Source organism: Lepidochelys kempii, chromosome 3 (assembly GCF_965140285.1).
Source record: "Lepidochelys kempii isolate rLepKem1 chromosome 3, rLepKem1.hap1, whole genome shotgun sequence".
Taxonomy (NCBI): Eukaryota; Metazoa; Chordata; order Testudines; family Cheloniidae; genus Lepidochelys; species Lepidochelys kempii.
The window spans coordinates 32,484,679-32,503,172 of record NC_136382.1 but is presented as its reverse complement, the minus strand read 5'-3'; the positions used below and the strand labels follow the sequence as shown (position 1 = coordinate 32,503,172).

At 38.9% G+C, this 18,494-nt stretch overlaps 2 protein-coding genes across 8 annotated transcripts in view; one reads left to right on the top strand and one right to left on the bottom strand.

Annotated features, from left to right (window-relative positions):
• ASAP2 (ArfGAP with SH3 domain, ankyrin repeat and PH domain 2) overlaps window positions 1-17,544 on the top strand; it is a 168,186-nt gene extending 150,642 nt beyond the window's left edge. For all 3 annotated transcript variants that reach the window (XM_073336056.2, XM_073336057.2, XM_073336058.1), the window contains 5 exons: window positions 505-673; window positions 1,428-1,495; window positions 3,165-3,271; window positions 11,349-11,471; window positions 14,902-17,544. In XM_073336056.2, the coding sequence (XP_073192157.1) occupies window positions 505-673; window positions 1,428-1,495; window positions 3,165-3,271; window positions 11,349-11,471; window positions 14,902-14,976 (542 nt within the window). In that variant the 3' untranslated portion in view covers window positions 14,977-17,544. The remainder of the gene's footprint in view (window positions 1-504; window positions 674-1,427; window positions 1,496-3,164; window positions 3,272-11,348; window positions 11,472-14,901) is intronic.
• The window catches only part of ITGB1BP1 (integrin subunit beta 1 binding protein 1), a 29,149-nt gene continuing 19,349 nt past the window's right edge, over window positions 8,695-18,494 (bottom strand). For all 5 annotated transcript variants that reach the window (XM_073336068.1, XM_073336071.1, XM_073336067.1 and 2 more), the window contains one exon: window positions 8,695-18,288. In XM_073336068.1, the coding sequence (XP_073192169.1) occupies window positions 18,217-18,288 (72 nt within the window). In that variant the 3' untranslated portion in view covers window positions 8,695-18,216. The remainder of the gene's footprint in view (window positions 18,289-18,494) is intronic.

Here is an 18,494-nt window from a genome sequence, read left to right as displayed (position 1 = left end):
AGTGGGGCTTGACAAAGAAAAATCCAGAACTAAAACATTTATTGGGATCACCAAAGACCAAAAGTTTTGAGAAAAGACTGGGGCACTGACAATGTTTGCCTTCTGTTCGCTTTAAACCAGCGTTTTTCAAACTTTTTGAAGTTAGGTCCTCCCCACCCCCCTTGAGTTACAATTTTTGGTTGTGTGTCGTCGTCCCCCGCCCCCCGTCCCATCCCAGACATAAAAATACATGTGCAAGGGTGGATGGCCCACTGAGGTGAGTCGGGGATGGAGGTGGTGCTCCCTCCCTCATCATGTGCGCTCCCTCTCCCCCCGATGTTTTCATTTTCATTTTGGTGCAGAGGGAGGATTTTTACCATTAGTAAACTATAATTATAATTAGTAAAGCATTTTTCTTCCCCTTGAAAACAAATCATGTAACATAGAAATTGGTGAATGAGATTCTAAGAATAACACATTCAGTAAAAGTTTAATTCCATTGCATTCTCTTTGCCTTTTTTGTAGATATCCTCTTTCCAGCACCGCCACCTCCAGTTGCAAAGACAGCCAGTATTATAGAAGCTTTAAACCAGCAGTCAAAACAACCACCAGCTGTTCCGCAATCTAAGCCTATACCACCTCCTCTGCCTCCACAACCTCCTAGTAGAATCTCTCAAAAGAAGCCTGCTACTGGGTAATAGATGCTGTTTTTCATATTGAATTCATAAAACACTTCAGCCTATTTAATGATCTTAGATTTTAAAGGAATTGCACTTGTATGTACCATGAAAGCTATAAAACAGGCAGACCCATTTCTTGCCAATGACAGCAGGCACTTAATGCCATTCACTGTCTTATAGGATACTAAAATGAGAAGAAATATTTATGGAGCAGATAGCAAGAATGTCAGCATCAAGACTGAAACAATGTAGGAATTCTAATTCCCAAGACTTAGTCAACTCATATGATAGACTTGATATTTACATAGTGTTTAGTCTTGGTGGCAGTTGGAAGCAACAAGGTTCCAGTTGGTTCTAATTCTGATATAATAATAATAATAATAAAAAAAAATAGCTCCCCTAATGTTATCTCTTGCAATTTGTTGCCCAAGAACTTTAAAAGTAACATTAGAGGAAACCTCAGAACTTATGAAAGGACAATAACCTCATTTACAAAAATTACAGCAAAATATGTATTGCTCTTTTGCACTACGTTTATTTATCAAATGGGATCGGAATGGGTTAGTCGCTTATTTGCAAATAAGTAGGTAAAGTAGCTTTCACAACAATATACGTAGTTGCATTTCTACCAACACATTAAAGCCCTGGTAAGAGTTATACATTACCTACCCTTTGAAAATAGTTTAAATTTATTGTATTAGATATCTGCACACTTGAAAGTTCTGGTTTATTTTCTAAATAGATGAATCTTAATATTCTTCTGAACAGGATTGATAAATCTTCTGGTATAACTAACAAAGGGCAGCCTAGAGGACCAGGATCTCTGCAACAGTCTGGTAATTATAGTATAAAGAGGCCTCATGATTTAAAAGCTACATTTATTTTTGAATTATTTGTAAACCTACTGTTAAAACTTCTAAGATCACTGTAACTGAAATAGGTTAGAGTTGGGAGAAAGTGTTTTTTTTAGTTCGGTGCTGCTGTTCGTATTTGACACTAGCTGTGGGGGACACTCGGAAAGTAAAATCAGCTGAAGTTATGATGTCAACGTGCATAGGCTAAAGCATGTTAACCCCTGTGTAGATGCTCTCACATAAGAGTAAAGTAGCCTTAGTTTGCAGTAACTTAATCCTCCTCCAAGGAAGAGGATTTTTACTGTTTCCCTTTTAAAGTCATTTAGCCTCTGATCCTGGGAGCTGCCGTGCATGAACAGATCTCTGGGTCCTATTGATGTAAGTCAGGCTCTACTGGGTTGGGTCCCTCCACGGTACCTTGCAGAATCAAGGCTTTTGTCAATTTCCCCGGTTGTATGTTAATAATATGCCCCAAAGTTTGCATGATTTTCTTTGTGTGGTAATCATGGAATTTCTCGCTTCTCAATTTCCCTTTCTATCATTTTTATAAATCTATACGTCCATGCATTGGTTTTCACTGTGACTACTCTGTACTTGTCCTTGACCTCTCTGCAGAGCTAAGGAAAGTTCTCTGATGGCCTTCTACTCTCTATTCATGTGTCTCACAGGAGGCCATAGGAGTTCTCTTGGCCCTGTGTTGAGGTCTGGAGTCTGGTCCCTGGTCACATAAAGGGATGCAGCATCTGGTTAAAGCTTGCAACCAGTGAAGTGAACACTTTTTAATGTGTTGGCTTTTTTTTCCGGTGTAGAAGAGTTATTACAAGATGACAATCTGAAATGAGTGATGTACTTGAAAACTGTTATCTTGTTGTGTCCGTCCCCCCGTGTGTTGCCACTGCCACCCCACCCACCCATGCACCCTCCCTTAGTCTTCTCTTCTCCAGGTTTGTTTAGTCTGGAGAAGAGAAGACTGAAGGGGGGACATGATAACTGTTTTCAAGTACATAAAGGTTGTTACAAGGAGGGTGAAAAATTGTTCTTGTTAACCTCTGAGGATAGGACAAGAAGCAATGGGCTTCAATTGCAGCAAGGGAGGTTTAGGTTGGACATTAGGAAAAACTTCCTAACTTCCAGCGTAGTTTAAACACTGGAACAAATTGCCTCAGAAGGCTGTGAAATCTGCGTCATTGGATGTTTTTAAGAATGGGTGAGACAAACACCTGTCAGGAATAGTTTAGTTGTCACGTAGTCCTGTCTTGAGTGCAGGGGACTGGATTAGCTGACCTATTGAGGTCCCTTCCAGTCCTATAACTCAATGTAAGGAAATGGAGAAGCATCTAGCTCAGCCCAATTATCTCTCTCCCCTGTCTTAGGGTTTTCTCTAGTTTCCATCATGGGAGTATTGAAGCTCTTAAACAACTGTCTTCAACACCAGGGAGCTGTTTGTGGTTGGGAAGAGTAGAAAGACAATCAGTTTAGGAATTTAGGGAGAACCATCAGGAGTAGAAAACCTGAAGGAAAAAGTATAATTTGCATACTGCAGTAACAAGAATGAACTGGTTTTAAGTGTATAGCTATCATCATGTATTCATAACTTACTTTTTTAAAACATGTCCCCACTTTAAATTGTTTTACTTACTTTTAACAAAAGGAGAATCCTCCTCTGTATCTGAGGCTTCTGTAACACAAACTGGTCCTACAGCAAGCACATCAGCACAGATTCAACCACCAGCACCAATGCCAAGGAAGTCACAAATGGTAAGTAGGAAAAAGATCTAGGTGAGTCTTTTAAAAAAATAATTTAAAAAATTGCATTTGACAGTGTGGTGATAGTTTGTTGTAACAGTTCTTTCTCGCCCCCTCCCAAGTATTTTGTCAAAAAACAAGGTGTAAAACTGAACCATGAATAAGACTAGGCCATTGTATTTTATTAAACACTCATACATTTCGTAATAGAGACTTTTAAAATACCCTGCATTTCCTGAAATTGTACAGGAATGAGTGCATAACCACAGACACAGAAGTAGAAATTATTTGCCAGTATCTGACACATGATGCGTGCAAAATCTATAAAGCACAGTGAACTGATAACTTAAACGTTGGTGAGCCTGATAATTGAACAGCAGTATCACTGTTATCACATACATCATTAAGTTCTTAATCCTCAATAAAGTAGATAGTGAAGTAAGCAACATCAAAAAATGGGTGCTGCATTTATTTTTACATTGGCAAGCAGATTAATAACATCTGACATAGGTCAGTCAAATGGTACCATTTTGCAGCCCTGGAACATTTGATTTTAACATATGTATTAGTGTTGATTTATTTTATTCATATATTAGGATGGGTATGAAAAGGGTGGTACTTCCCTCTGCAGATCAGCTGAGCTACTGTCATAATTGTATATCTATTGATCCTTACTTACAAAGTGTTACATCACCTTATTTAACCCACACATTGCTCAGTTACTGTATATCTCTTCAAAGGTAAGTAAATTACTATACAGAAGATCCCCACTCTTGAGTCCTTATTCATGTGTGTGACTGGGTCTGGAATTCTCCATTGTTGAAGTTTTGACCTATTAATCTATTTCATCAGTATGTGCTGTATAATTGTCACCAACAGTTTCCACTGTCGGTATATTCTCTAAATAGACAGACTGCATTGCTAGAGATATTATCATCAGCAAAGATTTTCTTTCTTCATTCTTTCTGTTTCTCAGGTTTGACTAATACTAATGCTGTAGTAAGGTGCAGGGTATAAGAATAGAAAAAGTTGAAGGTTTCTTTTTTGCTGAGTAAGAAAACCATGAAGAAGCCATAATGATTTGGTGGTTTTGCTTCATCAGTATCCTTATTTGAATAATTTGGAATCATTTAGTAAAAGATGTCTTGTTATACCTTCCATTATATCAGCAACACCTACTACCCTGACTGTACCTTTCAGAAAGCAATACTTCTAGCTGAGCTAAAAAATATAGGGGCTCCAAGGGGGAAGTAAATGGAAACATTTACATTTAGATCTGTGTCTCATTTAATTCTGTTGAAACTTAGGCCATGTCTACACTAGCACTTATATCAACAAAAGTTGTGTCCCTTGGGGAAAAACACACCTTGACTGACATAAGTTTTGCTGGCATAAGCGCTCATGTGCACAGCGCCGTCAGTGGGAGATGCTTTCCCACTGACATAGTTACCACCACTCATTGAGCTGTTTTTATTATGTCAGTAGAGCTCTCTCCCATGGCATAATGCGGCTACACAAGTGCTCTTACAGCGGCACTGTATCTATACAGCTGTGCTACTGTAAGCTTGTAAGTGTAGACATGGCCTTAGTTGTGGAGACAGCATGGTCCATTGGATAGGACACTGGGCTGGGAGTCAGGAGACCTGGGCTGTTCCTAATTTTGGCTACTGTCCTGCTGTGTGACCTTGGCAAGCTGCATCCTCTCTCTGTGCCTGTCTTTCCCCTGCCACCCTTTGTCAGTCTTGTATGTTTAGATTGTGAGCTCTCCAGGCAAGGGATGTTTCTCACCCTGTGCATGTGTGTGCAGAGCACACCTGACAAAAGGGAACCCTGCTCTCTGGTACGGCCCCTAGGCCCTCCTGTAATACAAACAACTAACAGCAATAATAAGTTAAAAATATATGTAATCTATTTTAATCAGACTTAGAGAGGAGTTTTAGGGTGGGATCTGTATCTTTCTGTCTCTGGCAAGCATGCAGGCCTGCTGCAATAATAGAGACCTCTGGTATTTTTCACATACCGCAATTTGTAATGTCCCTCTTCTCTTTCCATCCCTTCTGTCTGACAAATTAGCAATACCTAGCTGTGAGATAGTGTTGCCCATCATTGCGTCTCAAAGCACTTTACAAAGAAGGTCAGTATCATTAGCCCCACTTTGCAGATGGGGAAGCTGAGGTACAGAGAAGTGAAGTGACTTGCCCAAGGTCACCCAACAGGCCAATAGCAGAGCCAGGAATAGAATGTGTGAGTCTCTGGATACACAGCCTATTGCTCTGTTCACTAGGCCACACTGTCTCTCTGAATATATAATATTGGATATTTTGGACTTTTCTGGGTAATTTGAGATGGAATAACTGTCCTGATTGGTTTCATTCTCCTAATCTTTGCTCTGTTGAGCTGCTGGACCATAACAACATGCCCGTGAGGTGTACGTATGGTTCAGGTGTGAAACCACTGGTGCCATTAATTCAACATTCTTTTGTCATGTTCAAACAGCTGATTACCCTGGGCTTTCCATGTAAAATAAGGTTGTTGCAGTCTTCTATCTTGATCCTTCCTTGTTATGTTATAAAACATAATTACTTTCAATATAAATTAATTTATTTAGCCAAGTAGGTACTAGGGAACAATCTGTTTTGCACCCAGGGTTTATTTTTAATTGTACATATCTGAATAAAATATCAGAATTTCCAGATAACTTCAGCAAAGTGAAGTTTGCATACCTGGAGAAGCTGGCAGGGTATTTCTCTGATGATCCAGGACAGAGTGGAAAGGGAAAACTGCGCAATAGAAAGGGACCCAGAGAAAGGAGTGATTTTGCTAACATGCTTTAGCTAAGTTGATTGAGCTAAAAGTACCTTAATTGAAGCATTAGCGAGATCAGTTTAGCTAAAGCACTTTTCCTAAATCGCTCCATCCACCTTTGCTCCCAAGCCTTCTCTGCTGTGTGTCCTCCCTGCCAAAAGATCATGGAGATCAGCCAGCAGGTAGGGCACATGCTTGGGGCACCTCTCCTGATTAGATAATCAAGCTTCTAGAGTACACGCAAATAGCCAAAGATTTCTATGTCCTATAACTTTCTGATTTTGGGTAGAAAGCTTTTTTTTTTTTTTTTTAAACGTTTTTTTCTACATGTGTTTTATACACTTAAAAGTATACTTTAGGTATATTTACTTCAGGTATATGAACTTTTTCCTGAAGTTTCTTAGTTTGCCAGGAATGGGGATCTGTTATATTCTATTTACATTCTAGAGAAAAGAAAATACCTGTAATTGCTGTTCTCTGAAGGTAGTAATTATATTGCTGGTAGTGCATATATGCACCCATTCATCCTCTTTTCTGAGATGGAGGATAATTGTATTTATGACTAATTTGGCTGGGAAAGAACAAACAGAGTGATATGGCTAGATTCATTGTAGAAATGCTGCTCATTGAGTGAGGCGTGACTGTGAAATTTTACACCTGACAGAATTCTGCGCCCCTGGGATGCAGAATTCATACGGCCCACATATTTCTGTGCCCCCACACAGAAAAACGCAAAAGAAATCTGCGGGGGGAGACATGTGTCTCTTCCCTGGCAGTCCAGGCAGCATGTCTGTTCCAGTGTGCCTGGAGCAGCCTCAGAGATGCAAATCACTGTGGGTGGGGGAAGGGCGGGGGCGGGGGTGCAGGCATGTTTGCCTGAGGGGGAGATGTTCATTACCTTCAGGGGGCGGGGCTGGCCAACAAGTGAGAGAGATTCTGTCCCTCTCGCTTGATACTGCGGCTGGAGGGGCCTGGAGGAGGGTAGGTCTTTTTCTTATGCAGGGGGAAGCTCTGTCCCTGAGGGAGAAATGTAGCAGCCTGCCGGCCTGGTAAAATGTCTAAAACTACTTGAGAATTGAAAAAACACTTAATTAAATATTAGTATCACATTACTGAAAATTGTTTCTTTTTAAGTTAAAGAAAATAGCTTTTGTAAAACAAACAAACAAAAAACACCCCATTTTGTTAATGCTGCTGATTGATGGTTAACTGATCTCATTCTCTGAGGCAGAAATGAAGCAGCCTGTCTGCCAAGTAACATTGTTAATGATCCTATTGTTAGTTAACTGTTCCCATTCTCAGTCAATTCCCTGAGGAACATAAAAGCTGTAAAAGTTTTAAGGCCCCTACATTGCCAGAGTGATGTAAAGCCTTATAAATGACCGTAAGGAAATCAGCTATGTGCTTTCTCACTTTTTTTCTATACCAAAGTGGCACAAGGGGGTTAGATTTTTAGTTACCCATTTAAAAAAAAAAAACTTTGAGGGCAAATAGAACATTTACCAAGCAGTCAATAAAATGTCAGGACAATCAGAACCAAGCACTTCCCAAAATACCCAGTCAGGTCCAGGACAATGATTAGCAAAACTGTATGACTTTCATGTGTGCAATTTAAAATGACATTCTACTAAGGTTGTCGATTAATCGCAGTTAACTAATGCGATTAACTAAAAAAAAATTAATCGTGATTAATCGCTGTTTTAATTGCACTGTTAAACAATAGAATGCCAATTGAAATGTATTAATATTTTTGGATGTTTTTCTACCTTTTCAAATATATTGATTTCAGTTACAACACAGAATATAAAGTGTACACTTCTCACTTTATATTATTATTTTTATTACAAATATTTCCACTGTAAAAAACGATAAACAAAAGAAATAGTATTTTTCAGGTCACCTCATACAAGTACTGTAGTACAATCTCTTTATCGTGAAAGTGCAACTTACAAATGTAGATTTAAAAAAAAAATTTTTTTTACATAACTGAACTCAAAAACAAAACAATGCAAAACTTTAGAGCCTACAAGTCCACTCAGTCCTACTTCTTGTTTGTCTTAGCGATTGGCTGCACAAATTTGTTTACATTTATGGAAGATAATGCTGCCCCCTTTTTATTTACAATGTCACCAGAAAGTGAGAAAACACATTTGCATGGGACTTTTGTAGCTGGCATTGCAAAGTATTTACGTGTCAGATCTGCTAAACATTCATGCTTTTTGAATACCGTTTTTTGTAAATAATTCTACATTGTAAGTTCAACTTTCATGATAAAGAGATTTCACTACAGTACTTGTATTAGGTGAACTGAAAAATACTGTTGTTTTTTTTTACAGTGCAAATATTGGTAATTGAAAACAATAAAATAAATGGTATTCTATTATTAACAGTGCAATTAATTGCATGATTAATCGTGATTAAATTTTTTAATCGTTTGACAGCCCTACATTTCCCCTCCCCCCTTTTTGTTTTTTGGCTGTTTGGTGTTCTGTAATGTAATCATTTATAACTGGAAATGCTGGGTTTTAATTACCAAGTATTTGTAACTTAACATACATGTGTTTAGGAAATGCTGAATAGTTATTGTGACTTTTTTTCTTTATTGTAGTTTAAATAACTTACCAAAGCAATTGAAACTGGTGTGTTTTATTGCATTATTTTGACAAATAACATTTACAGAATTTTGCATAATTTTTAAATTTTTGGTGTAGAATCCCCCCAGGAGTATGAAATGGATCACAGGCGGGTACCCATTGGCTTTCACCCTGTCAGCTGGGAGTGCAGCAAAATACATGTCTCTGGAATGTAAGGAGAGCTTGGGAGAGGTAGGGAGGACTGCAGCCTGCTCCCTCCCTCTCCTCCTCATATTACTATCTTCCTGCTTCTTCCCCTCCCATCAAGCACTCAATCCCAGAGCTCTCCATCACCTGCTAGGAGCTCAGGTCCAAGTCAGGAAAGTGGTGCTTTGCCGATGAGGAAAAGCACTTTACACAGAAAAACTCCACTGCAAAGCAGCACTGGTGCTCCCTTCCCAGCTCCCAAGCCCTGATAAACCATCCCATGAGCCACATCCCACAGTCCTCAGACCATTGTGATTATGGTTGTTTACAGTGTTGTTGTTGACAACTTCATTTTAAGTGACAGGTTTCAGAGTAACAGCCATGTTAGTCTGTATCCGCAAAAAGAAAAGGAGTACTTGTGGCACCTTAGAGACTCCGATGAAGTGAGCTGTAGCTCACGAAAGCTTATGCTCAAATAAATTGGTTAGTCTCTAAGGTGCCACAAGTCCTCCTTTTCTTTTTTCATTTTAAGTGGTATCCTGTGTCAACCCCATATGCTTAACAATCTGTCCCAACTTGTATTTAGCTCAGACACTTTGGTTACCTTCCCCAGACCAGAATAAAAGCTCTGTGCAGATCAAAAGCTTGTTCCTTCCACCAGCAGAAGTCGAACCAGTAAAAGTTACTACCTCACCCACCTTGTCTCCCTCTGTGGTTATGGTGGCATGCAGGGGACTTCTCAGACATTTTGTGGGTCATGATCCAAAAAGAGTGAGACCTGGTCTAGTGGGATGAGCAAGGAAGTGACGTCAGGCTGTGTCCAGTCTTTTCTTTCTGGCAGTGCCAGAGTCACTGTAAAGGGCGGGACTTTAACCTTGGGTTTGATTGCCCCATGTGTCGCATGGCTAGAAAGGGTTAAACATTCTGCAAAATAAATAACCTGCAAAAGACACGTGGGGAGATAATGTTTGTGTTTTTTGTGTATTTACATATGTATGAGTAGGGGAATGTAATCAACAGTCCCTGTCTATGCTGTATTCTGATAATTCCGAGATCAAAAGAACAGCCTAACCTTTAAATGAATTGTAAACACGGGATATCTCGGTATTCATCTCTCTTTGAAATGTACTGTGAATAGTGGAGAAACAAGCAAATGGCCTTATGTTAATTCGTATAGCTAAGTACTGGCGATGGACCTCCTTCAAAGTCATCCTAATTACCTTTTGTTCTGCGAGGAAGTCCCGACTTGTCAAAGAGGACATGAAATTGTATAAAAGATCCTTGGGACCTGATTCTGTCATCTCAGATCTGCTTAAGCTTCATCAGGGCTAAGTTTGAGTCACAAGACTGAGGTCCCAGTTATGCTGGTACGCCCTGAATATGAAATTTGGATGTTGGACTATGACCAATGAACTGAATGCTAAAGGAACTCTTTGCAACTACAAAGCTCACCATCTCTGCTGTGAATCTGAACCTCAATGGATTGAACTCCAGTCTGTATATATATTGATCTTTTAACCATACTCTCTCTCTTGTTTTTTAATAAATTTTAGTTTAGTTAGTAAGAATTGGCTGTATGTGTACTTGGGTAAGATGTGAAACATTCATTAACCTGGGAGGTAATGTGTCTGATCCTTTGGGATTGGTAGAACCTTTTCTTTTATATGGTGAAATGAGATTTTCAGAAATCATCGTATTTTACGTGGGTACCGGGAAGGAGGCCTGAGGCTGGATCACTTTAGGGGAACTGCGTTGTTTGAACTTCTGAGTAACCAGTAAGCTGTTTTATGCTGGCTTGATAAATCTAAGTATTGGAATATCCACCAGCTTTTAGGGGTTTGGCTGCCCCGTTCTTTGCAGTTCACCCTAATTGAGTGACCACAGCTGGCTCCCCACAAGGACCCCAGTCACACCCCAGAATACAAATGTCCTTGCCTCTTGGGAGGTTGAAGAGTTAGTTTTCATGTTTATACAATGCTTTGAAGATATAAAGGATTAATTAAGCTCTGCTGCTAAGTATCACTAATGTGTAGGAGTGTGCCACCTGATGGTGAGATTGCATAATGGCTCTGAACTGCATTGTGGAGTATTAACCCAGGAAAGAGTATATGTAATGCAAGGGGTTATCTGAGCTGCTTCTTGCAAAGGGTAACAATTAACGGTAACTTAGTTTTTCTCTCTGAATGAATATAGTTCCCAGTCGGTGTTGCTTATCTTTTAGAGAGACAAGATTGGTGAGGTAATATCTTCTATTGAACCAGCTTCTGTTGGTGAGAGAGACAAGCTTTTGAGCCAGACAGAGCTCTTCTTCAGGTCTAGGAGACCTGAAGAAGAACTCTGTGTGGCTCGAAAGCTGCGTATGTCACCAACAGAAGCTGGTCCAATAAAATATACTACCTCACACACTTTGTCTCTCTAATATCCTGGCACCAACATGGCTACAACTGCATTGCTTATCTTTTGCCATGTTTCATTTCTTGTACATATATATTTTTGTATTGCAGTCAAAAACTAAACCCAAGAGAGTAAAAGCCATTTACAACTGTGTAGCAGATAATCCAGATGAACTAACCTTTTCAGAGGGAGATATCATTGTGGTAGATGGGGAGGAAGATCAGGAGTGGTGGGTGAGTATTTTCACTTACGCATCTTGAATTCAAAGTATGCCCACCCTTTCAAAGTACATTAGTGACAGAAAATGCAAGTATACCATAGAGCTGGTAGGAATTGAAATACCCGCAGCTCTGCCCAGACTGACTGACTGAGCGAAGAATCCCCTAGAGAAGTTGGCATATAGTTTTCCATCTTTTGGCTGGCCAGCTGCTTGTTGCCTATCTTGTGAGGTCTGGTTTTACAGACTTCTCGCTTGGATGAATTACACTGCTCCCTCCCCACATGACCCACACACACACATACACCACTTCTTCTATCATCCCCTCCCTCTGCCTCCAGATCTACCGATCTGATTGAGAGGAAAAGCTCTAGGGCTAAGACAACAGCTCCTAAAAAGTTCTCTGTATTTTTAAAGAATGGAAGAGGGTGTCTTTTTTCATAGCGATCTATTTGCATTTTTCGGACATGGATTGCCTATGCTTTAGCCAACATGGTGCATGGCCAATTTGATCCTACAGGGGTTTCTTGATCCTCCCTGTTACTTTGACCTAAGAGGACAGTGTTATGGAGTATTTTATAAGGTGCCATGAAAGGCTGTCTCTGAAAAGTACCATCAGTTGATGTAACATCTTTCATGTGTATAAAATCTGTACTTGATATACATGCATATGAAAGATTATATAACCTACCCACCTGTCCTTTTTAGAATGAATGTAACCTGGAGGACTCCCTCTGTCCTTTACAGGCATTCAAATATAGTTTTCTTTACCTGTATTATCTAATGGACTTTTCTGAATATCTCACTATTCTCCACTATCCCCTTTTCATTCTGGGGATGCTGTTTCCATACAGTCTTGAACTAATTTTCTTCTCATAAAGAGTCACTATTAGTACACTAATCCTCTGGCTGGGCACATGACCTCTTCACAGGCTACAAGTAGTATGTCAGTGTAAATTACTGAAAGACCTATTTGTTCGTCTATATCTCTCACTAAACACAAGTGCACTACATTACCTACAAGGCTCTGGAGGCTGTTCAAACACATCTCCAGTGTGGCATCATTCTCCCCTATAACCAGGTTTGTAATGCACTATTCTTCGTTAGGTCCTGTTAATCACAAAAGTATGTTTAACAATGATTATGAAAAACAATTCTTCCATTAGTTAGTGAGATGAAAGAACATGTGTAAACAAACGTATATGTACTTCTCATTTCTCCTCATGTCCGGTGGGGAACAACCTCTTTTCTTCCGGTGGCAAGTAAATGCATGCTAGGCCTGACTCTGGAGGATCCTGTATCTTTAAATAAATAAATAAATCTAGGGCAAATTCTACCCCAACTTAGTTTTTAGCCTCCCTCACAGACCAAAAACTCTGGATGACTCTGCTTCAGTTTGAGAATATGTGATGTGAGGGGGAGGTGCTGTTTAGGATCTGGCTAATCCTAGGGAGTGTTGGAGGTATTTGGAAATCTGCTCATTCATTATTTTCTAAAAGATGTGAAGGAGAGAGCAAGTGGTACTCCGCTACACCTTGTGCTTCGGATCCCAAGGGCATGTCTACACTACAATTAAAGAACCCTGGCTGGCCTTTGTCAGCTGACTTGGGTTTGCAGGACTCAGGTTAAGGGACTGTTTAATTGCAGCGTAGACATTTGGGTTCAGGTTGGAGCCATCTGCTACCCTTTCCTCAAAAGTCTGTACCGAAATTAAACAGCCCCTTAATGCTCTGGGTTGCTTTTATTCCTGAGTGACTAACATCAGTAAGGTTAGGAGAACTTGCGCTGTTCACTTCCACCACTGAGAGCTGCAGTTAAAATAACTCCATCCATTTTTGGATTTCCTCTCAAAACTAGTGCTTGTATGTCCTATCAGCTAGAAAACTATCTTAGCTATGTATTTTCCAGAATCTGCTGAGCTAAGTCAGTTTTTTTTTAAATAGGACAGTTACCCATGAAAGCATTCACCTTACTTCTATTTATATTGTTAGATGTCAAAATCTCCATAGCAAAACTGATAGTAATGCTCTGTACGCTCAAAAAGCCTCGTGTAAGACCAAAATGCAGTTTTTATGAATGCTCAATCCTTCCTTACACCTTTCTGATTGTCTGAGGAAGAGCTAGTCTACTGAATATATGGAGAGCAGAGGCCTCACATTCCCAAAAACACTTCCTGCAGCATGGGGGCACCACATTCAGTAGAAGGGTGCTAATTTTCAAGAACAGGCTATTTCTTTTCGATTCTTCACCTGTTTATTTCTCACATGTTCTCCCAGTGAGGCACTTCAAGTGCATAGGAGAGTGAGAATGACTCTCTAGTCTGGTGATTAAGGCACTCGCTTAGTTGGTGGGAGACCCTCATTGAAGTCCTTGCTCCAATGACTGTTTATTTATACACAGTGGAACAGTTTAAACAGGACAGACTGAAAAACACTCACACCAGAATATCCTATAAACTAACCTTGTGGCTAGGGTCTCCAGCAATTTGGGAGACCCCTGTTCAAATAACTGCCCCACATCATGCAGAGGGGTAATTGAACCTGGGTCTCCCACATTCTGGGTGGGTGCCCTAACCGCTAGGCTCAGGGTTATAATGGAGAGCAGGGGTCAGCAACCTTTGGCACCTGGCACGTCAGAGTAAAGCCGCTGGCGGGCTGGGCCAGTTTGTTTATCTGGAGCGTCCGCAGGCACGGAGCCCCGCAGCTCCCACTGGCCACAGTTCTCTGTTCCCGGCCAATGAGAGCTGTGGGGAGCAGTGGCTAGCATGTCCCTCGGCCAAAGGTTGCTGATCCCTGATGGAGAGTGTTGTCCCCCTCCACTCAGTGTCTTGTGAATCTAGGCCTTTGCTCTTGTAAAAATGCCTGAAATCAAAATGAAATAATTTGAGTCAGGTTCAAACTAAACATTGTGTTTGGACTCAGCCTGAAAGTTTTCTAACTTTCTGATTTGCTGAAAAATGTCATTTTCAGTTCAGCCTGAGATTTTTGATTTTTCAGAATTGCCAGCAATCAAAAAAATATTCATTATTCACCCATCTCTAAGTGTATGTTTGTATAGTGTCTAATACAGTGGTGACACCATCCAGATTTGGGAACCTTACACACTTACCTGAAAAACTGTGATTAAAATTTTCCTGTCTCAGGGCAACAAACCCATTTGTACTATTTCTTTTCTTTCCTTTATTCAAAATAAAATGGAAGGCTCCAGAACTGAGGGATATAGTGGTTTGTCCTGATCTATATATAGGGTCCTCCAGAACACGGCAGTCATCAGCATTCACCTTCCACTAGAAAATAGGTTCTTCCTGCTAGTGTAAGTGCTTAAACTGGGGAAGAGAGGAACATGACTATTACTAGTGAGTAACTTTGATGTGAATACTGTAATGCCCTTTTGAGACTTAACTTATTTTTATTAACTTGAGAAAACCTATTGCATGTCTTTTCCAGATTGGCCACATTGATGGGGAACCTAATCGTAAAGGAGCTTTCCCAGTATCATTTGTGCACTTTATTGTTGACTAAATTGCTACTGACCAGTGGAGAAATTTCTAATTTCCAGCTGTTGTAGAAATCTGTTTTGCTTTGTTCCAGCCAGAACATTTCCTGAGTCCTATGTACTTTAGCTGACCTATTATTTGCCACAGTTCTCACTTTGGAAATTAAACAGATTTTTTTTCTGTGCAACACTTCATCAATAATTAGTTTAAAAAATATCATTCCAATTATATTATCTTTTTCAAGGTGAAGTGAAAAGCATTAAAAAATCCAGGAGTCAAACTATGTGAATGTGCCCATTAAAATATTACAAATAACTTACAATAAATTAGTTGAAAATTCAGTTCTCTTCTTTCAACCTGGCATAGTTAAGGATTCTATGTCCCCAGAGTCAAGGAAATCCCGAACATTTAGAAAAAGGCAGCAAATTCTGCTATCTCCCTCTGTTGTTTTAAGTTTTAGAGCCCAATCCTACAAGTAGAGTACTTCTGAATTGCAAGTATTCAGCACTTTGCAATATCAGGTTCTAACCAAGGACATCAACACTTGCAGCAGAAGAAATCTTGACCTCTGAACTTGGGTGCCTTGACAGGTAAAGCTAAAAAGCTTTTCAGTTCACCACTGAAGGAGACTTCTTTCTTTCAAATTTATCTTAGATATTTGCTTAAAGCTATCTGAAATTGGTTAGCTAATCTTCTGTGTTTGAGACTTTCTTTTATGCTACATGTATATGTCACTTGTTTTGAAATGTCATTTCTGTATGTTACATCCATTTTCAGTCATATTTAATGTAACTACTGCTAGTTAATTAAACCTCCTAGCAATATTACCGAGTTACTAAATTAACTCAAGGATATGAAAACTGCACTTCCTGAAGTTTACTTAAAACTCTGTAAGGATGATGGATTGCAGAGCATTTCTTAAAACTGTTTCCTTATGGTGTTTAGACTTTTTGTATTCTTGAATTTTCTTGATCACAGTGACATGTTCATACACAAAGAATATCTGTAGTGGAACATTTAAATTACTGGATAAGGGTAAATATCTGAAAATTCACAAGTATGCATCAGTTATGTCCTATTTCATACAAATTTTTTTTAAAAAGTGTGCCACTACCTTGCAAATAATTAAATATTAGTTTGCTAACTCACTCTGTATTTATATAATATACCCACACCTATGGTAGCTACACTGTTAAACTTGTTTACTATTTTGTGAACAAAAGACTAGACCATTCATAATTCCCAGTTGATTGATGGAATATTACAAAACATCAGTAGAGATATAACGCCATTTTGATGTTTGTATATTGTGATATCGTACTGGTTCTTTTGTTTATGCTACAGGAAAAAACTGATAGCATAGGATTAGAAATCAATGTCTAGGTCACATTGGCTTTGATCACATGTTTTGTGACGATTGTATCTCTAGATTTATCAAGAGAACTTTGAATTTCTCACAAATGGTGTCTGTTGGCCTCAGTGTTGTAACAGGAATGAAAAAGGCCAATGCAATGTTTATACTGAGAAAAATTATGTGGCATTAATTCTGGAACAGTAAAGCTGTTGATCTCACCTTTCTTAGAATGGTACAATTGATAGACAACCTGTCATTTCTTCAAGAAGCTGTTGCTGCATTATAAATGGAACAAACTGGAATGTTTCAGGATACTTTGTTGCAAGTTTTGAAGCTAATTAGTCTGCATTTTCAAAGTTCCCAGTAAAATATATGTGATATTAGTAATAGTTTAGCACTACAGTTTTATTCACTTACTGATCTGTTCAGTTTGTTTTTTGAGACACTATTTTGTATGTTTCTATTCCTGGTAGAATTTAGACAGTAAATGGGCATATTATTTTGCACAGTTCACTTCTATGTACAGTATTTTTAAACACAGAATCTTGTAGCATCTATAACAGCCTGCAATCAGTCTTGATTATCTGGCATCAATTACATCATATATAAACATTGATGCAAATTTAACTTCAGCTACACTAGAAAGTGTGCAAACTTTCAAAACTTAATCATGTTAATGGGTACATTTGATGGGAAACAAGTAATTTTTCAGATACAAGTTAATAGCACTGTGGTGCTGGTAACTAAGATCTTACTGTCCAATGAAGAAATTTGCCCCAGGTTTCAACAGTATGCTCTCTCAATATTTGCTCCTCTGGGAGAAGAAAATTGCAGAAGAGATTCTGAACAGACTGTAGATATATATTTATAATTAAAAAGTTACTTACTTTTAGCTCCAAGATTTTGGCATGTTTCATGCCATTTTTCATCAAAGCTGACTTCAAGAGATCATGATTCAAAAATCTGTTACTAGGCAGATTAGTAGGTTGCTGTTAATTGTTTTTAAAAGGAGCAGTTGACATTTAAAATGCAGCTTAGAATGGTATTTGAGATGTATAATATTCAATTCAGTTGTTTGATTTTGTTTGGTTGCAGAGCAACTGTATATATTGTATAACCTAAATCAACTCTTATTTTCAATGTCCTGGATGCAGTGATTTATAATTAGAGCATGATTAATAAATTTACTCTTGTTAACCAGTCAAATGACTGGAAAAATAAAACTACTTTTAAAATCAATGGACTGTTTTCCTTACTTGATTTTGTGCAATTTAAGGAATGTGTGTTTCAAAAATGTAAAAGATTGCAGCTCCAGAATTGTTTGCTCATTTGAGGTTTCTTTGTACAGTAACTCCTCGTTTAACGTTGTAGTTATGTTCCTGAAAAATCCGACTTTAAGTGAAATGAATTCCCATTTGACTACTGCTGTTGTGTGTTCTAAACAATGCTATGTAAACAAAGATGCCCTCAATGCTTTGACGGTTTCCTAGACTGTATTTGAGGCAAGTGTCCAACTTCTATTTTGCAGTCCTGCAATATTTACATTCATGTACAAAACGCTATTCGGTACAAACTTCATGTGCAGTATAAAATTAACTGTTCATGGTTTTATATTAACTGAAATGTAAGATCAGCAATACCCTGCAATGACTTCTTCAGGTAAATCTTAGTTGGGCTGTGGGTTTCCAATTGTCACTCACCAGGGCACATATCAAAATAACTTCTGTCCTATTTACAAAGTTCTACTGTTCTCCTTTGCACAGTGTTAATGATCCTCCTTCAGGCAGTTAAAGGCTCACCTCTATTCCACTCTGAAATGCTTGGTCAGTGCTTATAGTCCCAAAAGGGAGCAGAACTTCCTCCCAGCATGAAGGCTTCTTGTACTGTACCATGACACACAGCTGCAGAAATTCAAGACTTCTCTGAGGTTAAAACTGAGTCAAAGGCTGTTGATAACACTTTGCAAATAGCTTGTGCTTGTTCCTACAGTGTATAATACAATAAAAATCAGTTAATTGTGCTCAAAAGCATAAAGTATTGATAGTTACATTTTCACTAGCATTTACCTAAGTGCTCTGCATATTACATGATTTAGTACTTCAGCAAAAACTCCCATCTGTTAAACTTCAAGCAGAATATGATCTACAAAAATTTTTCAGTGCTTATACAGAATGAAACAGGAGGGCTGT